This window comes from Pteronotus mesoamericanus, unplaced genomic scaffold (assembly GCF_021234165.1).
Source record: "Pteronotus mesoamericanus isolate MK-2021 breed Mesoamerican mustached bat unplaced genomic scaffold, CSHL_Meso_final scaffold_137, whole genome shotgun sequence".
Lineage (NCBI taxonomy): Eukaryota > Metazoa > Chordata > Mammalia > Chiroptera > Mormoopidae > Pteronotus > Pteronotus mesoamericanus.
In genome coordinates this window covers 5,475,990-5,497,294 of record NW_026555306.1, presented here as the reverse complement: position 1 = coordinate 5,497,294, position 21,305 = coordinate 5,475,990, and the positions used below count along the sequence as shown (strand labels likewise).

The following is a 21,305-nucleotide window of genomic DNA, read 5'->3' as shown; positions in this document are numbered from 1 at the left end:
TCAAACTCGGGCCGTCTACGGACTGTTAAATCCCAACAGTTCTGGATCTCGAGCCCAACCGGGATACCTGAAGCGTTGAATGAGCTCCGCGAGCCCTAGCGTCTCCCCTACTGTCTGGTCACGCCCCCACCTCTGACCTCACCCAGTAGCTGGGCCCTCTATTGGATAGTCACGCCTCTATTCTTCGTTAACCACGCCCCTTGAGCCAGCTCCACGTTCGTTCTGGTCACACTCCTTCGTTAAACCCCGCCCCTGCCGTTTGACCTCGGCGTTGAAGACTCAAGTCTTGCCTGGTCGGCTCCAATCGCAGATGGCCACGCCCCCTGCCCTAGAGCCACGCCCCCGCACCTGGGCCACGCCTCCTTGTGCTTCAGATCTCATCCCTTGCTCCCTCAGTGCCATTCCTAGGCTCCCTCTGCCCTTCTGGTTTATCCGTTCCTTAGTTTTGTATCTATTTTTGAGGGTGTCTCCATGTCGCTTCTCGGAATCGATTAATGCGCTCAACAGAGGGCAATGTAGGAACGCTGAACCCAGAGCCCTCTTCGGTTCCACTAAACAGCCTCATCCTCTCCGGAAACCCGAAATCCAGTCTTCTGTTCCAGTTTCCAAGAATCCCGGAGCTCGCGCTCCCTTCTCCCCCAGGTTCCCAGAGTGCGGACCCCAGCATCCTGTAGTCCCACGAGATTGAAGACTCAGCCCCTCTCCCCTCGGGCAGCGAGCATCTCTCTCTGTCGTGGGACAGCGCCACCTGTAGTCCTTTCGTGAGTGTGGGTGTGGGAGTCTCCATCTGCGTGGACCTCCACTGACTCCCGGTCATCTTGCTCATGACTCTTAACTCCGGTGAGGTCACGAGGAAAACGTGCTGTTACAGAAATCAATCAAAGCACACCCCCATACTTCAATCCTCAAAAATATACTTTAGACTGAACAGGAAAGAACCTTTTGTGCTTGTTTCGCATCCCCAGTACACAAACATACGGAGGGCCCAGAGTCCAGGCCCCCAGTCCCCTCCTCCCTCAGACCCAGAAGTCCGGATCATCGTAAGAACCCTGAAGTTGCTCCCAGACCCCAGCTAGACGTCACCTTTCCTTTGCCAAAGCAAAAATCCTCCCCCAAACTGTCACCATCGGATGCCCCTTCCCGCTGTCCGGCGTCCGGGCCCGCCCCCCCTCCGGTCCCTCCCACTTTTCCCAAACAAAGCTCCCGGGCAACTTTCTCCTTCGCAGCGCCCCGCCCGCCCGCGGCTCCCCAGCCCCAGGCCGGGAGGTAGGTAGGTGCCGGCGGGAGCCGGGGATCCTGCTTTGCGGTGTGTGAGTTGGGGTGGGAAGTTACGCATTAGGAGTTTAGGGGTTTGTGGGACCGTCTCTGAATTGCATGCCTCCTTCTTTTTATTCGGGGGCTCGAGTTTGCTCTCCTGACCAAGTCTAAGTGCGGGGTTGGACCTTTCGCCGGAGTTGGGGGGTCTGCGGATGCGTCTGAGTTTGGGAGTGTGCGCCTGGGAGTGGGTGAGGACAGGGAACTTTGTTGGGTTTGTGCGATGTGAGTATCTGCGGCGGTGTCGGTTTGAAGTGAGAAAGGACTCTGCGTGTTTCTGACCGAGCCGACTTGTGTGTGTGTCATTTGTGGGCGCCCGGTCCTCCTCAGGGAGAAAGGGGCCTCCGGGGTGGCAGAGGGAGGGCTACAGAGCTTTCTGGATCTCCCGTCTTGTCTCTTCGGAGGTTTGGGGCCTGGGGAGGGAAATTAGGGGGATCTTTCTTAGCCAGCTCCTCTGTCCCTTTGTCTGGCCACATGGGGGAGAGCTGGGCTGCGATTTTGGCCTACGGGGGTCCTGAACGCCGCAGCGCCATTGGGCTCGGCCTGGGGTCTTTGTCTCGGCCGGGACGCCAGGGTCCGAGGGAGGAGGGGGATGGGAGCATGGACTCTGGAGTCCTGGGAAAGCTGTGGAAGACGTGGAGCCGCCAGGGAGGCGGGATCTGACTGTATTGGAAAAAGTTTTCCCCTGTTCCCGGCCTCCGGAAAGTCACTGGGAACTTGAGTTGGATCCGAGCCCACGGCGCCGGGGGTGGGAGGGAAGGGGCGGGGCCGAGGGCTTGAGGGGAGGGCCCTCGCCGGCCAGCCCCTCCCCTGATGGGGGTTGTGGGAAACTGGGGGAGGGGATGCCTGGGCCCTTTGTTCTGGCTCTCCTGATGGCAGGGCGCCCTAGCCCCCCCCAGCCTGTGGTTCTGTGCGTCTTTCCTGGTGTCCACTTGAGTTTCTGCCCTGAGTCTCTGTCCCTCTTCCGTCCGGGTCTCTGTCCCTCACTCCCTCTGAGCCTCTGTCCCCCTCCCTCTGGGTCTCTGTTGCCCCCACACTAGGTCTCGGTTGCCCTCTCTCTGCATCTGCCCTTCGCCCTTACTAGGGCCTGTGCCCCTTCTTCTTTTCCAGCAGCTGCTGCTCACATCCCAGCACCTGTTCTTGGGGTGGGACTAAGAGCTCACCCATACCCCCCTTTCCTGCAACTAGGCCGGGACGCCTGTCTTTGGAAACTAGTAACCCATACCCAAGTGATTGGTCCTCATGGGCCCTACGCATGGCTCTGGGGTCCTCAAGACTTCGTCACCACCCCGGCTTCCCTGGGAATCCAGAGCACAGTCTTCACTCTAGGCTTTTCCACTTCTCCAGAAATCCAGCCCCCTTGCCCGGGACCCCTCCTCCCTCAGACCCAGGGGTCTGGGCCCCCAGCCTTCCAAGCCCGAGGTCCCTTTGGGTGCCTCAAGTGAAACCTGCTGAGCTCTGTGTCCTTCCAGGCGCAGATGGGAGAACCCCGGGCTGGGGCCCCCCTGGACGATGGCAGTGCCTGGACAGGAAGTGAGGAAGGAAGTGAGGAGGGCACCGGTGGCAGTGAGGGGGCTGGGGGAGATGGGGGCCCAGATGCGGAGGGTGTCTGGAGTCCGGACATCGAGCAGAGCTTCCAGGAGGCCCTGGCCATCTACCCGCCCTGCGGCCGGCGGAAAATCATCCTGTCTGACGAAGGCAAGATGTATGGTGAGTCCACCCCTCTCTTTTGCCCTGGCGTCTGTTCGTTAAGAAAAGAGAATAATGAACATTTGTGGAGCTTTCAACACTGTTCACATTAAAGCACTTCATATCCTCATGATGACTCAGGTAGGAGTGAGTGTCTTACTTGCACAGGTGAGGAGACCTAGGCCCAGGAAACCTAAGTGATTTGCCTAAGGCCACACAAGGCTAGTGTGTGGTGGAGCTGGGATTTGAACCCCGGCGGTCTGACTCCCAACCCTGCAGTCATAACTCTGCCTCCATCGAGCTCCCAGCTTGCTGTGGACCTCTGGGAACGGTTGCTTCTCTCTCTTTTTTCCTGATGTCCTCTCTGTTGGGAAGTTCTGCTGAAGGTCTAACTTTGTTCCATCTTTGACTCTTCAGGTCGGAACGAACTGATTGCCCGCTACATCAAGCTGAGAACGGGGAAGACCCGAACTCGCAAACAGGTCTCAGGACTGACTTGTGGGCTTCTGTCTGGGACAGGCTTGTCTTCTCAGGGCCATACTAGTATGGGCAGGTTCAGGTTCGAGGAGGATCTGGTTCATGTGCAAATTTTGTCTGTCTTCTTGGCTTCCCTGTGAGTACACTCTGTGCCTGTTTGGTTTAGTTCTCATAGCAGTTGCGTTAGAACCAGAGTAAGAGAGCCCAAAGGAGCCGAAGAGAGAAGGGTGGGGAAGGAAAAGGAGACCTGGATTTGCCAGGGCTGGGGACGATCAGAAGTGTTAGTGAGGAAAGGTGGCCTTTGTGGTCACGTCTGTGTGCATTCTCCTGAGACAGCGAGCATGTTGGGTGTGTGTCATATCTCATGTTCCAGCAGCTCCGTGGGGCACCTGGAGGGAGGCAAGGGGCCGGGAACGCAAGAGGCAAGTGACTCTGGCCTGAATCTACTTCTTTGTCACTCCCTCCAGGTCTCTAGTCACATCCAGGTCTTGGCCCGAAGGAAATCGAGGGAAATCCAGTCCAAGCTCAAGGTAGGGACCAAAACAGACATAGAAAGGGGAACAGGGGTCTGAGACAGGGGACAGGGACCCAGAGAGAGAGGACAGAAATTTAGAGGGGGGGGACAGGGACCTAGAGGGAGGGGACAGAGACTTAGAGGAGCTAACAGAAATCCAAAGAAGGAGAGACAGAGAATCAGGCTGCGGGACAGAGACCAATAAATAGGAAGAGACTCACACAGAAGGGTAGACAGAATGGGGGAGGCAGAGACCCAAGGTGGGCAGGTTGGTGGCCCAGTAAGGGGGGAGGGGTGGATCGAGACCCCAGGTGGGGAAAGATCCACAGGGGGGCGGTGCAGAGATTTAGCTTGGGACAGGCAAGAAGGATGGGGCGTCGGACCTGTCCTTTGGCTACTGCTGTCTTCTGCCCCGCCTCCTCTCCTCTCTTGTCCTTCCTTTTGCTCTTCCAGGAGTCCTCATTGCCGTTTCCCTCCTGTGTTCTGAGGGTCTCCTCTCATTCTCCTGGTTCACCTTCCCATTTCCCAGCCTCGGTGTGGACTGCCTTTTCTTTTGGTGCCAGATAGCTCCATTTCGTTTTGGAGCTTTTTACATCCCTTTTTGTTTCTTTCTTTTGTTTTAAAGATTGTATTTATTTAGTTTTAGAGAAGGGAAAGAAGGAAGGAAGAAAGAGGGAGAGAAACATAAATCTGTGGTTGCATTTCGCGCATCCCCTACTGGGGACCTGGCCTGCAACCCAGGCCTGTGCCCTGACTGGGAATCGAACCGGTGACCCTTTGATTCGCAGGCTGGCGCTCAGTCCACTGAGCCACACCAGCCAGGGCCCTTTTCGTTTCTTCATCCTCTGGATTTCCTGTTCCCTCTTGGCTGCAGACGCTCATTTTCTACCCCTCCTGAATATGGAGTCCTTTCTGTCTCTTTCTTTGGATTTGGGAACCATCACTTCCTGTTCCTTTTTTGTACCCAGAAGCTCCCGTTTCCTTTCTCTCTAGGTCTAAACACCTTCCCTCCGGTCTTGTCTGGAGTGTGCTGTTCCCCTCTGTCCTGTCCCAGCTACGAAATGTTCACGCCTCTTCCCTCTGGGTCTGAAATTCCCATTTCCTGTTGCGTGTCTATCTGGAAACCTTCACTTCCGTCCGGCTCTCTATTGACCTGGAAACCCTCATTACCGTCTTTTATTCGAGGCATTGGGAGCTCCTTTCCCCCTCTTGGCCTGGCCCCCTCTGCTGCATGTTCATCCTCCATTCTGCCTTCCTCTCACTGCTCAGCTCAGGGTGGCGGCGCTGTCGGGGCCGGCAGGACAGAGAGGTGGGGTGTCCGGGCCTCGCTTCCTAAACCATGTTTTCTTCCCTCCTTTGGCGTCCTCCCCGACCCGCATGGGCAGGCACTGAATGTGGTAAGTCCCTCCGCCCACCCTCCCACCTGCTCCCTTAACCCAGACATTCCTTTGCCTTGACCCCCCAACTCTGCATCCCCGCCCGCTTTATCCTGCCCTGTCATTGTCCCCACCGTCGCTGCGTCTACTGGAACTCCCCATTAACATGAACCTTCAACTTTCCCTCCAGGACCAGGTTTCCAAGGATAAGGCTTTCCAGACAATGGCCACCATGTCCTCTGCTCAGCTCATCTCAGCCCCTTCCCTGCAGGCCAAGCTGGGTCCCGCTGGCCCTCAGGTGGCCTGGGGTGGGGACTGTGAGGTTTGGGGCTGGAGGGGGGGCGGTGTGGTTTCAAAAGGGGGTTAGCTGGCTGACCCTCTGCTTTTGTCTCATCTCCAGGCCTCTGAGCTTTTCCAGTTTTGGTCAGGGAGCTCTGGGACCCCCTGGAATGTTCCAGAGTGAGTACTTTCTGTTCTGCCTCGGCACCTGTCTCCCACCTCCACTCTCTCCCGCAGGCCTTTCTCACCCCACCTCCCAGTTTCCAACTCCCTCGCGAACATGGATTCTGGAGCCAGACTCCCTGGATTTGCATCCCAGAAGGGAGGGGGAGGGGATGATGCTCAGGAGAGGAAGACCAGGTCTGAGATGGGAGCCGGAGGAAGGGCAGGGCAGAGGGAGTCAGAAGGGGGAGGGATGGAGCTGGGGCCTGATGGGCTGGGGAGGGAGGAGGCGGGGACAGCATCTGGGCTCTGCCTGGTGACTGGGGTGGGTGGGACCATCCAGAGAAGTGCAACCTGTGGGAGGAGTAGGCTTGGGGAAGAATGAGCTCAGCTGGGACTTGACGAATGTGAGAGGCCTGGGGGACGTCCACGGGGATAATGGCCTTCTAGAGAGGCTGGGTGGGCCCCAGAGGCTCATGGGAAAGGCAGTTGTAGATCCAGAGGCTCCTGGAAGGGTTGAGTGGAGCCCCAGAGGCTCATGGGAAGGCTCGTTCTCACCCCATAGAGGTGTTTCTTGGGCCCAAGCAGGGGTCCTTATCTTTTCTCAGAATCAGAAGGAAGAAAATGGGCCTCAGAAGTAAATGGGAGTGTCTTTTTTAACTCTGAGCGGGCTGTGAGGGTGACAGGGTATGTTTCTAGCCTAGAAAGATAGAAATGGGCCCGAGAGACACATGGGAAGTACAGTTTTCAGCCCAGAAAGGAGTCAGTGGGTCTAGGCTGGGTGTTGGTAGGGCAACGTGGCCTCTGGGCCGGGAGGCAGGGGGCTTGGGGATGTTGCCAGAGAAGGAGTGAAGTGACAGGCTGTGGAGAAAGGAAAGTTCGCTGGGAAGGTGCTGCTGGACGGGGACACAGGGAGGGTCAGAACAAGTCCCCAGAGCCGAAGGAGCCACAGGTTGGCTGGGGAAGAGGCTGATCTGGAAAGACAGGTAGTTCAGCGCACACTGCACGGGTTGCTGGGGTTCCACCTCCCATGGAGCTGGTAGTCAAACTGGGGAGATGGATGTGCATTAAGTCATGTGTCACAAAACTGAAGAGTGTGTGTGATACGGTGTGAAGGTTCTGGGGTGAGGGGGAGAGTCCTGGGGGTCTCTCTGAGGCCGTAACGCTGAAGGCTGAGTGGGACTTTGCCAGATAAAGAACGGGGGTTGGAATATTTTAGGCAGCGAAAACAGCACGTGCCAAGGCCCTGAGACAGCAAAGTTTGATGATTTTCAGGAACTGGGAGGAGGCCAGCATTAAGCCATTCATCAGCCAGTCAAGTGTTTCCTGAGCAGCTGCTAAGTGCCTGCTACTCTGCTTGGCTTGGGAACACAGCACTGAACAAGTTAGAGAGAATTCCTGCCTTCATGGAGCTCATACATTTAGAGAGGGGAGAAGACAGACAATAAACATGTAAACAAGGAAATCGGAATCAACGTGGAAAATAAAGCAGGGTGTATGTGCTCTATTTAGATAGGAGTCAGGAAGTCCTCTGAGGAGGTGGCATTTGGGCAGTGGCCTGATGACAAGAGGTTAAGTCAGTGGCAGGGAACTGGAGTTTAGATTTTAGAAATGGGATGGCAGGTACTAGGTCAAGGCCCTTAGGAGTGGAAGTCTGAAAGTGCCTGGAATTTCTGTCTTACTGATCTTGATCTTTGGACCTTTGACCTCTTACTGACCTCTGACCTCATCAGGTCTCCTTGACCTCCGACCTCTCAGTCTCCCCACCACCATCTCCTGGGATACTAATAGGTCATCGGCCTCTAGAGCTATGCTATCAGATACTATAGTCACTAGCCACGTGACTTTAATAACCACATGTGGTTATTGAAATTTAAGTTAATTCAAATTAAATAAATAAAAAATTCAGTTCCTCAAGCACCCTAGTCACATTCCTGCTCAGTGGTCATATGTGGTGTGATCAGTCGCCACATGTGGCCAATGGCTACAGTATTAGATGGCGCAGATATAAAACATTTCCATCATTGCAGACTTTTTTTTTTTAAGATTTTATTTATTTGTTCTTAGAGAGGGGAAGGGAGGGAGAAAGAAAGGGAGAGAAACATCAATATGTGGTTGCCTCTCGTGTGTCCTCTACTGGAGACCTGGCCTGCCACCCAGGCATGTGCCTTGACTGGGGATCGAACCAGTGACCCTTTGGTTCCTAGGCCGCCACTCAGCCCACTGAGTCACACCAGCCAGGACGCAATGCAGACATTTCTGCTGGACACATTGCATTGGATTCTCTTGTGCTGCCTCCTCACCCCAGAGTTTGGCCTGATGTCTCACTTCTGGGCTGGTCCCTTTCTCCCCACCCTCCTGACCCTTCAGCCTCCTGTTTCTCCAAATTTCCTCTTCTTCTCCCAACCTCTTTAGGCCCCATTTCTCATCTCTTTCTGCCCATTTGGTGAGAGGTATCCAACTCGCATCAAGACCCCAGGCTTTGTGGTTGGCACTGACCTGGTTCGAGCCCCGGCTCCACTGCGCCCAGCTGTGGGACTGGGTGGGTCCGCAGACCCCTGTGTGCCTCAGGTTTCTCCGGTGCAAATGAGAAGAGCAGTAATCTCACCTACCTCATTGGCTGCAAGGCTTTGATAAAAATGTGCACATAATACGCGAACACAGGGTCCAGCTTGTCCTGGCCCCTCGGTACACGGTAGCTAGTACGATTAGCGTCTCGATTAGCATCTTTCCACCCACTGACCCTCAGCTTCCTTTCTCCCTCAGTGTGAAGCCATTCTCGCAGACACCGTTCTCCTTGTCACTGACTCCCCCATCTACTGACCTCCCAGGTAAGAGTCTGCTCTCCACCCTCCCTCAGCTCCCGTCTGTCGTGTCAACCCTAACCGTCTTTCCTTCAACCTTCCGTTAATCAGGGGACACGTTCCTGCTGAGGTCCAGCTTTGAGGCAGGGTGTGTAGGGTTGTGGAAATAACGAGTGACAGACTTTGTAGTGGTGAAGAGCATGGCACCTGTAGCCAGGCACACTGGGTGTGTGTTCTGCCACTTGCTAGCCAAAGGGACATTGGGGGATGTATTAGTCAGGATTCTTTCAGCTGCAAGTGCCAGAAACCCAAGTCAAGCTAGATGACAAAAACAACAACAATAACAAAGTGGAATTTATTGGTACGGGTAACTGATATTTCAGGATTTAGGGCTTCAGGTATGGCTGGATCCAGGGGTTCAATGGTAGCCTCAGGGCTTATTTGGTGGCTTCATTGCCAGGCAGGCTTTGCCCATCTGGCCGCAAAGATGGCTTCCAGAAGTCCATGCTGCTGTGGTCCTATGAACTCCCATTGATAGAAAAATCACACTTAGGTTCCACAGATTCATCAGTCAGGGCTGCTCTTGGCTGCAAGTAATAATACTCAAAATAATATTGCCATAAATAGAAAGGCTTTAATGATTCCACATAACAAAAAATCTGAAGGTGGGCTGCTAATGTGCTGGCTCAGCAGCTAAGCAATATCAGGACTAGCATCTTTATAGGTCCCTTGGCCTTTGCTTACTGTCCCGAGATGGCTGTTGTGACTCCAGGCATCATGTCCCAAGCAGGACTTGACAAGAACCAAAAGCTTTCTCCTCCCAAAGTTCTGTCTTTTTCGTTCAGGAAGAAACTCCTTCCCAGAAGCCCCCGAGCAGATTTCCCCTAACGTCTCATTGGCCAGGACTGTGTCACATGGCCACCTCTAGCTGCAAGGGAGGCTGGGAAAGTGAGTATTTAGCTTTTTCAGCTTCTAAGTGGAGGCAGGCAAGAGAGAATAGTGCTTGATATATTCCATAAATGTTAGCAATTTTTATTGTTTGTTTTTCTTTCTCTAGGGTACGAGCCCCCCCAAGCCCTCTCACCCCCTGCCCTGCCCCCACCTGCTCCATCACCCCCAGCCTGGCAGGCTCGGGCCCTGGGCACTGCCCGGTTACAGCTGGTGGAATTCTCGGCCTTTGTGGAACCCCCGGATGCAGTTGACTCTGTGAGTGCAATTTTGGGACGGTTGCTGCGGGTGTTTTGGAATGTAGAAGGTCATAGGAGGAGAAAACAAAGTAGTGGTTCTCCAGCTTTAGTGTGTATATCAGAATGACATGAAGGGCATGTTAAAATAGAGTGCTGAGCCCCGCTCTCAGAATGTCTGATTGAGTAGGATTGATGTGGGGCCTGAGAAATCCCATTTCTGACAAGCTCCCAGGTGATGCTGATGCCTCTGGTTCAAGCACCACACTCTGACAGCTCTTCGCATAAAAGAACTGGAAGGTCATGAGGTCATGGGTTGGGGAGGTCAGGGAAACTCTCTACAGCATAATTTTTTCATTCATCAGACACTTTTGAGTGCCTGCTGTGCACCAGGCTTTGTGGTGGATACTGGGAACTTGGAAAAATAGATCTTGTTTCCTAGGTTCGAGCTTTTCCTGGGCTGGGATGGAGACAGATGTCATGTGAGTCAGAGTGGACTGACAGAAGAAATAACCCCAACACCTAGGGACTGAATGTCGTAGAAGTTGCTCACTCATGTGACATTTCAATGTGGGTGGTCAACTGGAGCCTTCCACACAGTGATGCGGGGAGTCTACGCTTCTTCCATTTTGTGGCTCTGCCATTTTCTAGGGTTTCAGAATCTGCTGCTGGATTCCCTGCATCTGGCTGGCAGATGGTGGAAGGGAGAGGGTGAGGAGGTTTTATAGGTCTGACTGGGAAGTGGCAACTGTCAGGTCCGCTCACATCCCATTGGCCAGAACTTAGTCATGTGATCACACATAACTACAGAGGAAATGTAGTTTAGCAATATGAAAAGGAACTAGCATTTGTGAACACATAGTCTCTGCAGTAGCCACGTAAACACCAATTACTCTATGCAGTGGTCTTGGTAAAACCCAAGTTAGATCAGGTTAAAACCCTCCCATCTCACATGGAGGAAAAGCTCAAGTCCTTTATTTGCCCACAAAGTTCTGCACGATCTGACTCCCTTTCCTGCTTTGCCCTCACTTCCTGCCCTCTCACTCTTGTTTGCTCCGCCCTGGCCACGCTGGCCTCCATCCCCTTTCTCAAACATGCCAGGCCTGCTCAGGCTTCGAAGCCTTTGCATCTGTTCCTCCTGCTGCCCGGCATGTGCTTTCCCCAGGTACCTGCTCTCTGTGCCTCCGTTCAGGCCCCTGCTTGGTTATTGTCTCAGGTTGCCATCCCCAAACCGCCTTCCGGAAACCCTGAGCTGCCATCCCTCTTCACTCCCTTACTGTGCTTTATTAGGCTTTTTTTTCATAGCATACATTACTCTGTGAAATTTGTATGATCCATACGATGATTCAAATTTTTTTTCTGTCTCTGCCAGTAGATTGTGAGCTCCGTGAGGTCAGGGACTTGACCTCGCAGCCCTGGTAGTTCCTCTACACAGTAGATTCTTGATAGATGTCTATTGAATGATGCGTATGCGCTGGGAGGGGGAAGCCCAAGGTTTTGAGGGTGTACAGAGGAATAATTCTGCCTGGAGAGTCAGGGAGGCCTTCCTGAGGCAACAACATCTGAATTGCGCTTAGAGGGTTACATGGGAGTTTGCCATGCGCAGGACTGGATGTTTCGGGTACAGAGATGGAAGCAGCATTTAGGCCACCAGGGGAACAGGTAATCGAATAGGGTGGGAAGCTGGGGAGGCTGTGGACAGGTGGGCAGGTGCTGGTTCTGGAGGAGCTGGCATTGCCAAGCTGAGGGACGCAGACTTCTCTTGGTGATGGGGAGCCATGGAGGTGGTAGAGAGATACCATCTGTGTGTGATCAGTGGAGGCTTCCAGAAAGAGGTAGATGTGAGTGACCTGGAAAGATGGAGGAGGGTTTGTACTTGAAGAAAAGATGGGGAAGATTTCAGGATATGCACAAGAAGTGATAAGAATGGGAACAGAGAGGACGTCTTGGCGTGGGCTGTGTGGATTCCCGTCCATCCATCCATCCATCCATCCATCCATCCATCCATTGATGGAAGATGTATGAACAACTGTTCAAAATATGGCCAGGTCGAGGGGTTTGGGCGCTGTCCTAGGAGCGCTGGGGAGCCATGGGAGGATTATGAGCAGGAGAAGTTGAGGGTCAGCTGTGGAGCCATGTGTGTGACAAACTGGGGAGGAGAGACTGGAGGCTGAGAAGCCACGCAGGGAACGGGGATGAAAGTGGGAGAGGACAGGGCTGTGAGGATGGAGAGCAGGTGACAGGGCAGAGTTGAGCTGTAGGGACAGAGCTTGAGGACTGAGGTACTGTGGGAACAGAGGGGCAGAAGAGCGTGGGGGCAGTGCCTGGGAGTTGGGTCTGGTGTCTGGGTGGACACGGTGGGACAGCTGGCAGGAGCTCTGGGGGTGGCAAGGGGGTGCGAGATCAGCTTGGGCAGCAAGGGTGGGGGTCCGGCCCACCCCCCACCCCTCACCTGTGGCTGTTCCTCCGCAGTACCAGAGGCACCTGTTCGTCCACATCAGCCAGCACTGCCCCAGCCCTGGAGCGCCCCCCCTCGAGAGTGTGGACGTGCGGCAGATCTATGACAAATTTCCTGAGAAAAAGGGTGGTCTGCGGGAGCTGTATGATCGTGGGCCCCCCCATGCCTTCTTCCTGGTCAAGTTTTGGGTGAGTTCCACCACCAAAACCAAAAGTGCTCCTACATCACGTGGCCTCCGCGCTAAGGCCGCTGGCTGTTCCAGGTCAGCCTGGGCCTTGTCGCTCCTTAAGGCTTGGAGTATCAGCCCCCTTGGCAACAAGGCCCCAGGGTGGGATGCATGGGACCAGTGCAGGCGGATGGATAGGGCGCGGGCCTCCCCGGATCCCACTGGACTCTGACACACCAGTCGTGTGACTGGTATGGCCCTGGGGATTGGCTTGTGTCATTTCAGACTTCCCTACTTTCCACCTGACCATACCAAGCCTTGTTGCTAAGGGAGGTCCTTCTCCCCTTAGCAAATGGAGTCCTGGAGAGTGGCCTCTAAAGAGGGATGCTAAGTTCCACCAGACCCTGTCGTTAGAGAATGCCTGGCCTCGAGGCTACCGCTGAAGGAGCTGGGGAGTGGCTTTGTAAAGACCTGTTTTTATTGAAGTCATTTATCGAGCACTTATTATATACAGTGCCAGGTGCTGTGTATATAATTGTGAATAAGACGGTCCATTTGGGTCTTTCTTTCTTTCTTTAATTTTAGAGGGAAAGAAAGGGAGAGAAACACCAATGTGTGGTTGCCTCTTGAGCGCCCCCTACTGGGGACCTGGCCTGCAACCCAGCCATGTGCTCTGACTGGGGATCGAACCGGCAACCCTTTGGTTTGCAGGCTGGTGTTCAATCTACTGAGCCACACCGGCCAGGGCCATCTGGGTCTTTCTTAGGCCTATTTGGTTTGGTGTCCAGTACAGTGGCTGATGCTATAGAGGTTCACTAAATGTGGTCAGCAGGGCGTTTTAGCTCTTGTGGTAACCAGGAGAGAGGAAGGGTCTAGTCTCTGAGAAGGAAGTCTGCTGAGGGCTTGAAGGCTGCTGGCCTTGCTGGACCCATGGTAACTGCAGTTATAAAGGGTTCTAGGCTGTGAATTGGAGGCCTGACGCTGCTCTGGGGATGTGCTGTGGAGGAGTTAGGCGTTGTTAGGGCTTAAAACAGGCCTCACCAGGTCCCAGGTCTGGAGAGCAAACCTTAGGAGCCCGGCATCAGAGGGGAGCAGAGGAGTGGCTGGAAAGGCTTCCGTTTTTGTCTGGCTTCACGAGGCCCTGCTGCCAGGGCGAGGGATGGAGTCAGGCCTCTGGGGAGAGGACCGAACCACCCCAGAGAGTGACCTGGTCAAATTTAAAGTTAGGAAGAGGAAGAGGAAGAGGTGAGCCTTCCCAGAAGGTCACCCAGCGGCTTAGGCCACAGGTGATAGGAGGCCTTGGGCTCCATTAGACCCCACCTGGCATAATGGACCATCTGCTTGGCCACAGGGGTCATGGAGGGGTCTGACCTCTGAGAATTGGCAGAAAGGGCCAGGGAGAGCATTCTGGTCTCCTCCAGGCCCTCTTGCTAGGGAGTGGGCCCTTTTCTTAGCAACCAGGGTTGGGAAGGGCTCTGAAGGAGGGCCTCCCGTTGCTAGGGAGTGAGTGGACGGCCTCCTTAGTAATCAGGCCCTTGGAAGGGGCTGGACCCTTGAGTTGAGGGCTTTAGGAGCAAAATGTTGAATCCCAGGGCTCCTTTAGTGGGGGCTCACTAGGGAGAGAGGGTCAGCGTCATTTTGGGGACTCAGACTTCTGCAGCACCGATGGAAAGGTGGGTCTTCTCCAGAAACCGGCCCCTGGAGAGGCGGGGACTTTGAACGCTGAGGAAGAGAGGTGGGCAACTCCAGGGGCAAATGGGGGAAACCAGACCATGGGGCAGAGCTGTCATGTTAGAAGAGTTCCCACCGTTTATAAGGGACGTCCCCTCCAACTTATACCTGTGTCTCCCCATCCCCCAGGCGGACCTGAACTGGGGCCCGAGTGGCGAGGAGGTGGGGGCTGGCGGCAGCAGCGGTGGCTTCTATGGCGTGAGCAGCCAGTATGAGAGCCTGGAGCACATGACCCTCACGTGTTCCTCCAAGGTCTGCTCCTTTGGCAAGCAGGTGGTGGAGAAGGTGGAGGTGAGGCCGGAGGGGGGAGCTCCGGGCGCGTGAGCACCCAGCCACCTGCACTTTGAGCGTACAGACTAAATGGACCAGGAGCCACTACAGCTCAGGCCTTGGGGGAGCCTTCATGCTGGACTGGGGGGTGTCCCAGCATCTTTGGGGATTTAATGCGTAGGCTTCGAGCTAATGTGACGTTCTGAAGTCACATGTAGGGGTCAGTGTGCGGGTTCAGAGGCAATGTGTGGGGCAGAGACTGACAGTCCCAGATTCAGAAGGTTCTTAGGAATTTAGAATCCATAGGTCAGGGAGGCTCAGGGGTCACAGGTTGCTGAAGACGTGCGGGGTCTCAGGTTCAGAGGTCATGGAGTTTGGAGACCTCATTGAAGTGTCTTTGGAGGTTTTGGGGATACTAGAGGTCCAAGGAGTTCAGAGGGCATGGAGGGGTCAGAACACGGCTTTTGGGGGGTGGTCTCTGGTTTGCAGGCTTAGTGGTCCCGAGCTGGGTGCCCGAGGGTTCAGTGTTCTGGGTCTGGTCGCTGCGGATGGGGCCGTGGAGGAGGGAAGACGGCAGTGGGGAGTGGGTGTGGCAGCTGAAGGGCACGGAGGGGGGCTGGGTTCCTGGGGTGACCCCTCTGTGTCTCAGCCACTGTCTTCTCCACTCCGCACCCTGGTTCAGACGGAGCGCGCCCAGCTGGAGGACGGGAGGTTCGTGTACCGCCTGCTGCGCTCGCCCATGTGCGAGTACCTAGTGAATTTCTTGCACAAGCTGCGGCAGCTGCCTGAGCGCTACATGATGAACAGCGTCCTGGAGAACTTTACCATCCTCCAGGTGACACGCTGGGGCTGGGAGTGCCCACCACAGACCCTCGGCCCCAGGGACCCTTTCACCTGGGGAGCTGACACAGTGGGGACCTTGCTCTTGACCCTCGGCTTAGGGGATCCCCTTCCCCAGGGAACTGATGCGGTGGGGACTCCACAGCATTCACACCCTCTTCCCTGGGGACACTGACCAGGACGATTCACGGTGGGTCCTTAGCTAAGGGGACCCCCTTTACAGGGAACCTAACCTTAGCCCAGGAAACCTGAGATGGTGGGATCCCTTGGACTTTTGGGACGGTGCTGACCTGGGGCCCTCTTTCATCTGGAGCACGTGACATGGTGGGAACCCCTCTCCTGGGTATCCCGTGATAACTGAGGTGGCGCATGGTGGTCCCTTCCCTCCCTTCCGAGCACAAACCCCTTCTCCTGGCCTCCTTGGCAGGTGGTGACAAACAGAGACACCCAGGAGCTGCTGCTCTGCACTGCCTACGTCTTTGAAGTCTCCACCAGTGAGCGGGGGGCCCAGCACCACATTTACCGCCTGGTCAGGGACTGAAGGGGGACCCCCGAAGTGGCTCCCCCCTGGAATACCCTCCTCCCAGGAAGGACCTCCAGCTTTCCTCAGGCCTCATATTTGGGGAGGGGGCTGCTCCCTGTTAGAAGGGACCGTGAAAGCTGGGTGGTGAGTTGAATGGGCTGGGACTGAGAGGAAAGGAGGGATCCTGACATGGGGACCTCACAGGGGTGTGTGAAGGGACAGATCACTCCGGCGCGTCAGGGACAGGGGACTGGAGCCTGGAGCAGCCCTGCGGGAACAGCACTGGTTTCTCGGTCTTTACCAGGCGCCCTGCCCCGCTCTGTTCGGGATGTTTTGGAGGCCCCACTTACACGTTGGCTTGTCCATCTCTCTGTTTTTCAGCCCCCACCACTTTCCCAATCTGCCTCTCTTTACCGCTCCCACACCCTGGGACCCTGATATCAAATATTGAAGGTTAACCCTTTCTGTGCAGGAGCAGAGCCAGTTGGGCCCTGGAAATTTTTTTTTTTTTTAAATATAACAAGAGATATTTATAAGTGGGTGTTAGAATCGTGACTTGTTTCTCCGCTGGGCAAGCAGTGGGGTGAGGCTTGTTAATGTCACCCCCCTCTTCTGCATGAGCCATGGGCTACTGTACTGTCCACCACCCCCCGCCCTGACCTCCCAACCCCAAATTGTGTTGGTTTGTGTTTTGACAGAGGATAAAGCTATTTTACCAAAAACTCAGGGGATTTATTTGAGGTTTGGGTGAAAATAATCTTGTGGGAAGTGGTAGGCTGACAGATGAGTCAAAGAAATGAGGTATCTTTGGGGGCAGGAAGCTGGTGGCAGGAGGCCCCAGGTCCCACGAGATTGGTGACAGCACTGGGGCAGGCAGCCACCTGGGTCCCCGGAGGTGGAGGGGGGGGGTGACAAATCAGAGGGCTCAATGGCTGGGAAGAACTGGGGATTAAACAAATATTTACAGGGGGCAGGGAAGGGGTCCGGGTGGGTCTAGGGGAGGGCGAGCCCTAGCGGTACCGGGCGAGCCTGTCGTAGACTTGGTCCAGGTTTCTGCACAGGAATATGGAGAGCGACATGAAGCTGAGCTATAGAGAAAGGAGACGCTATCAGAGACGTCGAGGGGGTGGCGAAGAGAGGGAGGGGAGGTGGTGGGGGTTCTAAGGGAGGAAAGTCAGGGGGTGGGACCGGGCAAGAAAATGAGGCCAAGAATTGGGTGGGGCGGGGCTCGAGAGAGAATTTGGCCTGGTTGTAGAGACAAGGTCTAGGATGAGAGTTTGGAGGAAGATGAGAAAGGTGGAGTTAGGGGTAGAAGGGCTGGAGATGGTCTAGGCCACCAAAGATGTGGAGAGGCGGGAACAGGGTGCACTGGGAGGAGTCCAGCTGCGCCTAACACAGGTCTAGAGGCTGGAAAGGAGTGAAATGAGGAGCAAGCCCAGGGTCCTTTATTTTGAAGACTGGTCTGTCTCCCTTTCTGCCTCCGCCTCTAATTCCACCTCAGCCTCCGCCTCTGCTCCAGTGCTCCGTGTCTCAGGCTGTTCCACATCTTGATCCCAAAGCGGCCAGGGCCCCAGGGCCATGGGCAGCTTGCTCTGCGGGGCCCTGTCCCCCCAGTTGGGGCAAGCATCCGCCATGCCCCAGCCACCCCACAGACTGCCGCTCCGCCCGCTGCTGCTCGGCACACCACCGCGCCCACTGCCGCCATCAGCGCTCGGGCGGGGCCCGGGGCACGAACCCTCGGCGCCAGGCACCTGCGGTTGCGGTTCCCTAAGGAGTGCTCTGCGCGGCAGTAGCAGGCTCAGCCCTGCCACACTCACCTGCCGGGAAAGGGAGGGATATTGCGGCCAATGATGAGGTTGGTCGCTGAGGAGAACTAATGGGATCCTCACGAGAAAGGGGTAGCTTCCTGCGTGCAACCAATCAGACCTCACAGGCTGGGTCTCGCAGCAGGTGCAGCGGTGGACCAGCCTGTGTTGGCTGACGCTCTAACACTCAGGTGACTTGCACCGAGAGGACTTGTAGTTTGGGGCGGGGCTACTTGAGGATTGTACAGCTAATGGCGAGTGAGGGTGGGACCAGATTACCTCGAGTAGACCGACACCAAGACAGATGCCCACAATGGAGATAAGGTTGTTGTGCAACCACTTTTGCAGGTTCCTCGAGCAGCCCTGGGAATGCAGAGAAAGGTTAACGTTAGAACTTTTTCTGGGCTTCGCTCTCGCCCCTCTTCCCTAGTGTCCAGCATAGTCTAGTCTCTGCGCTCGGAACAAGCCTGCCCCTCCCTACATCGACGACCGAGGCCCACCCCTTTTGTCTAGCCTGGCCTTTTCTTTGAGCCCACCCCATCTTCTATGAGCTCCGCCCCTCCTGTGGTACAGTTTTACCTCGTAGCCCCACCCCACCTGCAGATCCTGCCCATATGCTCTGGTGCCCCCTTTCTGGGGACCACGCCCCTTCCTACGCCCCTTAGGTGGGCCGCTCCCCTTCCTACCTCGCGATAGGTGTAGCTGTTTGCAAGGACCACACAAAAGCCTGTCTTTTGTCCGGGCCGCGCTAGTGGTCCGTCTCGGCTCAACTGGGAGGAGGGAGTCTTCTGGAAGACTGAGGAGTCATTGGTTGCCACCGATAAGTTACGGCAGGAGCAGGGCACGTTGTACGAGTCCGATTCGTTGTTGCTCAGGCTGGGGACACGGTACCAGTCCTGAGGAGAGTTCCAGCCGCAGCAGCGCAGCTGGGAGAGGGACAGACAGAGTCAGAAGGACCGGGACTGGAGGGATGCAAGATTACTTGGGAAGACCAGGCGATGGTATGAGATCACATTGGGAGCAGAGGGCTGAGTCGTGGTGTGCAGGACGGCGGACAGTGGACTGGGCTGGGGTCACGACGGGGCCAGAACCAGGGGACATTAAGGGAACATGGGGCTGGGAGAGACAAATCACAAGGCGATCTGCCGCTGGGGAGAAGCTGCAGCAGGATCATGCTGGGGACAGAAGACTGGGTGGGCAGTGCCATTCAGCCTCACTTAGGGGGCAGGTGGATGGGGGGCCGGGGTCAGGTGAGTGATCAAGGAATGGAGCCTCACGTGTGCTGGACCCCGTGGGAACCAGAGGCACTAGGGGCAGGGAGTAGGATCACGCTAGGGCCTTGGGGCTGAAGCTGAGGCTGGAGTCTTGCCAAGGCAGAGGACGAAGCCCTTCCAGGGTCTGGATGGGCAACCGGGCCACATCGGGGCCAGTTTTCTTCTGCATGCGAGGCCATGTCGGGGGCGGCGGTGGGCGAGGTGGGTAGATAGGGTTACAGGAGGGTACCGGAACTGGGCAGCGTTCTCCAGGTAGAGGGTGGAGCCACATTGGAGTCCCAGAGCCAGAGGGAGGGTTACTCCCCCGGGGCGGGCGGGGGCCTCACACACCTGAAACTGTACGTATTCCCAACTCTCCTCCGCCTCTGTGTTCTCGGGGTCGGAGTAGTAGTTTTGGATCGTCTCCTGCACGATGTCCTTCACCTTCCGCTCCAGCTGAGAGGCCGAGAGTTAGGGTGGGCCCCACCTACCTCCCTACCCCCTCTGCGCCCGACCAACTACGGCCACTCCTGGCTATCTCAGTCCCAAGGGGTCCCTGAGCATCTTTATGCTGGCATCGGTTCCTCACTGAACAACTACCTGCGTCTTTGTTCCTCAAAACCTCTCTCTGCCCATTTCTATCGTGTTTCTGTTTCTCTCACTTTTTCCCACGGTCTCATCAGAGCCTCTCTATCTCCGCGTGTTTTCTCCCCCCTCCTTTTTGTTTGTTCGTTTCCCTTTCGATCTCCGACTCTTGCTATGTCTGTCTTCCTCCGTGTGGGTGTTTCTCTGCCTTTCTCTGTCCCTACCTCTGTGTCTCTCTGTTCGTCTCTGTATCTGTTCTTTGTGGCTCGGGTTCTCTCTCCTGACGTTCTCTCTCCTTTCTCTCCGTCTGTGTCAGTCTCTGTCTGCCTCTGTTTCTCTTGCCCCACCCCCCGCCCACTGGTTGTCAGGGGTGGGGGGGGACAGGCAAGCTCACCCGAATCCGCTGAGTGGAGATGAGGATCCCCAGGGTGATCTGCGTGACAAACAGGAGCAGCAGTACCCCAAAATACTGAGGGGCAGAGAGGAACGGTCAGGCTGAGCCCCTCCCCAGGATACAGGGGTTCTATTTGAGGGGGGAAAGGGAGGGGTCCCAGGGGATGGGGTGGGGGCGGGGCACTCACCAGGCCCAGGAGGCAGCGGAGCTCCTTCAGGGCCCCCACACAGCCCATGAGGGCCAGGCCCATGGTGAGAATGCCTGAGATGGCCAGGGCCTTGGACCAGATCTGCAGGGACATGAAGGACAAACCTGGGAGAGATGAGAGGCAGCGACACTGGGTCTTACACGCACAACTCCAGGCAGACCCATTCCCCACGCACGGAGTGGGGAGCAGAATCCTGAGGGCACCTCTCTCTGGGCTCCTGGCACCCCTGCCCCACCTTGAGCCTCTGTCCCTCTCTCCTGGGATACTCTCCTTCTCTGAGTCTCTGTCCCCCTTCCTCCCTTCAGCTGCCAGTCTCTCCTTGCTTTCAGTCTCTTTCCTCCTTCAGCTCCTTCTCCCAGTAGTTTCAGCCCCATCCCTTGTTCTGTGACATTGGATCAGGCCATTTAACCTCCCTGAGGCCTGAGGGATAATGACATCTGTTTCCTGGGGTTGTTCTGAGGGGAGCCCGGGAGGCGTGTTCAACCCAGTCCCCTACACAGGGTGAGCACTTACTCAATACGAGCCGTCAGGAGTTCGGCTAGGACCCCATTATCACTTTCCAACTATTATTATTAGTGTTATATCTGCGCTTTTATTTCCTTGCTGTGTGACACCCATGTGTGACTTCCCCACTCTAAACCTCAGGAGAGGTTTGTGGGAGGGTCTGATGAGTGTCTGCACAAGATCTGACACATAGGAAGTGCTGAGAAATGGCTATTGTTATTAGCGGAATGGACAACTCATTTGTCAGAGGAAGACACTGAGGCTTGGAGAGGCGCGGCAGTGGTGAGCTTTGCAGCACAGCCTGGGGCGTGCCTAGGGAGTTGGGTGCTGCAGGGCTCCCTGGGACAAGGGAGACCCCAGGAGGCCACTTGCGGGGAGGCTGGGTCCTTGCGTGCCCCAGGAAGGCCCTCCCTGACTGCCCCGGCCCCCTCACCCACAAATGACACGAAGCTGGTCTTGTCCACAAGGATCCAGATGCCAAAGCAGAAAATCAGGCCGCCTAGGACCTGGGGAGAGGAGGAGAGAACGTGGTGGTGGGCGAGCAGGAAGACAAGGTGGGGCGGCTGCGGCAGGGACGGCCCGGGCTGGGTAGCCAGGAGACAACTCACGAAAAAGAAGAGGTTGAAAACGAAGAGGAGGTACTTGATGAGGCTGAGGCAGCTTTCCTGGGCCGACATCTTCGCCTGGAGGGGTGAGTGACCAGAAGAGAAGTTGGCAGTGGGGAGAGAGGGAGAAAAGAAGCCTTGAACCGCAGGAGCTGAGAGATAGA

The 21,305-nt window shown here is 55.8% G+C and overlaps 2 protein-coding genes across 2 annotated transcripts; one reads left to right on the top strand and one right to left on the bottom strand.

The window, feature by feature from the left end:
* The first annotated feature begins 1,227 nt into the window (after positions 1 to 1,227).
* TEAD2 (TEA domain transcription factor 2) lies at positions 1,228 to 16,471 on the top strand. The gene is made up of 13 exons (XM_054588529.1): positions 1,228 to 1,266; positions 2,787 to 3,024; positions 3,421 to 3,485; positions 3,948 to 4,010; positions 5,380 to 5,391; positions 5,561 to 5,668; positions 5,771 to 5,829; positions 8,578 to 8,642; positions 9,673 to 9,821; positions 12,272 to 12,445; positions 14,284 to 14,445; positions 15,107 to 15,259; positions 15,692 to 16,471. The coding sequence occupies exons 2-13, from the start codon at positions 2,793 to 2,795 to the stop codon at positions 15,803 to 15,805; spliced, it is 1,356 nt and encodes a 451-aa protein (XP_054444504.1). The 5' UTR covers positions 1,228 to 1,266; positions 2,787 to 2,792; the 3' UTR covers positions 15,806 to 16,471.
* Positions 16,472 to 16,553: 82 nt separating this feature from the next.
* Positions 16,554 to 21,305, bottom strand: CD37 (CD37 molecule). Its single transcript, XM_054588528.1, has 8 exons — positions 21,145 to 21,305; positions 20,970 to 21,042; positions 20,012 to 20,136; positions 19,825 to 19,899; positions 19,197 to 19,301; positions 18,279 to 18,518; positions 17,872 to 17,955; positions 16,554 to 16,875 (listed from the first exon to the last, which is right to left on the bottom strand). The coding sequence occupies exons 1-8, from the start codon at positions 21,211 to 21,213 to the stop codon at positions 16,798 to 16,800; spliced, it is 849 nt and encodes a 282-aa protein (XP_054444503.1). The 5' UTR covers positions 21,214 to 21,305; the 3' UTR covers positions 16,554 to 16,797.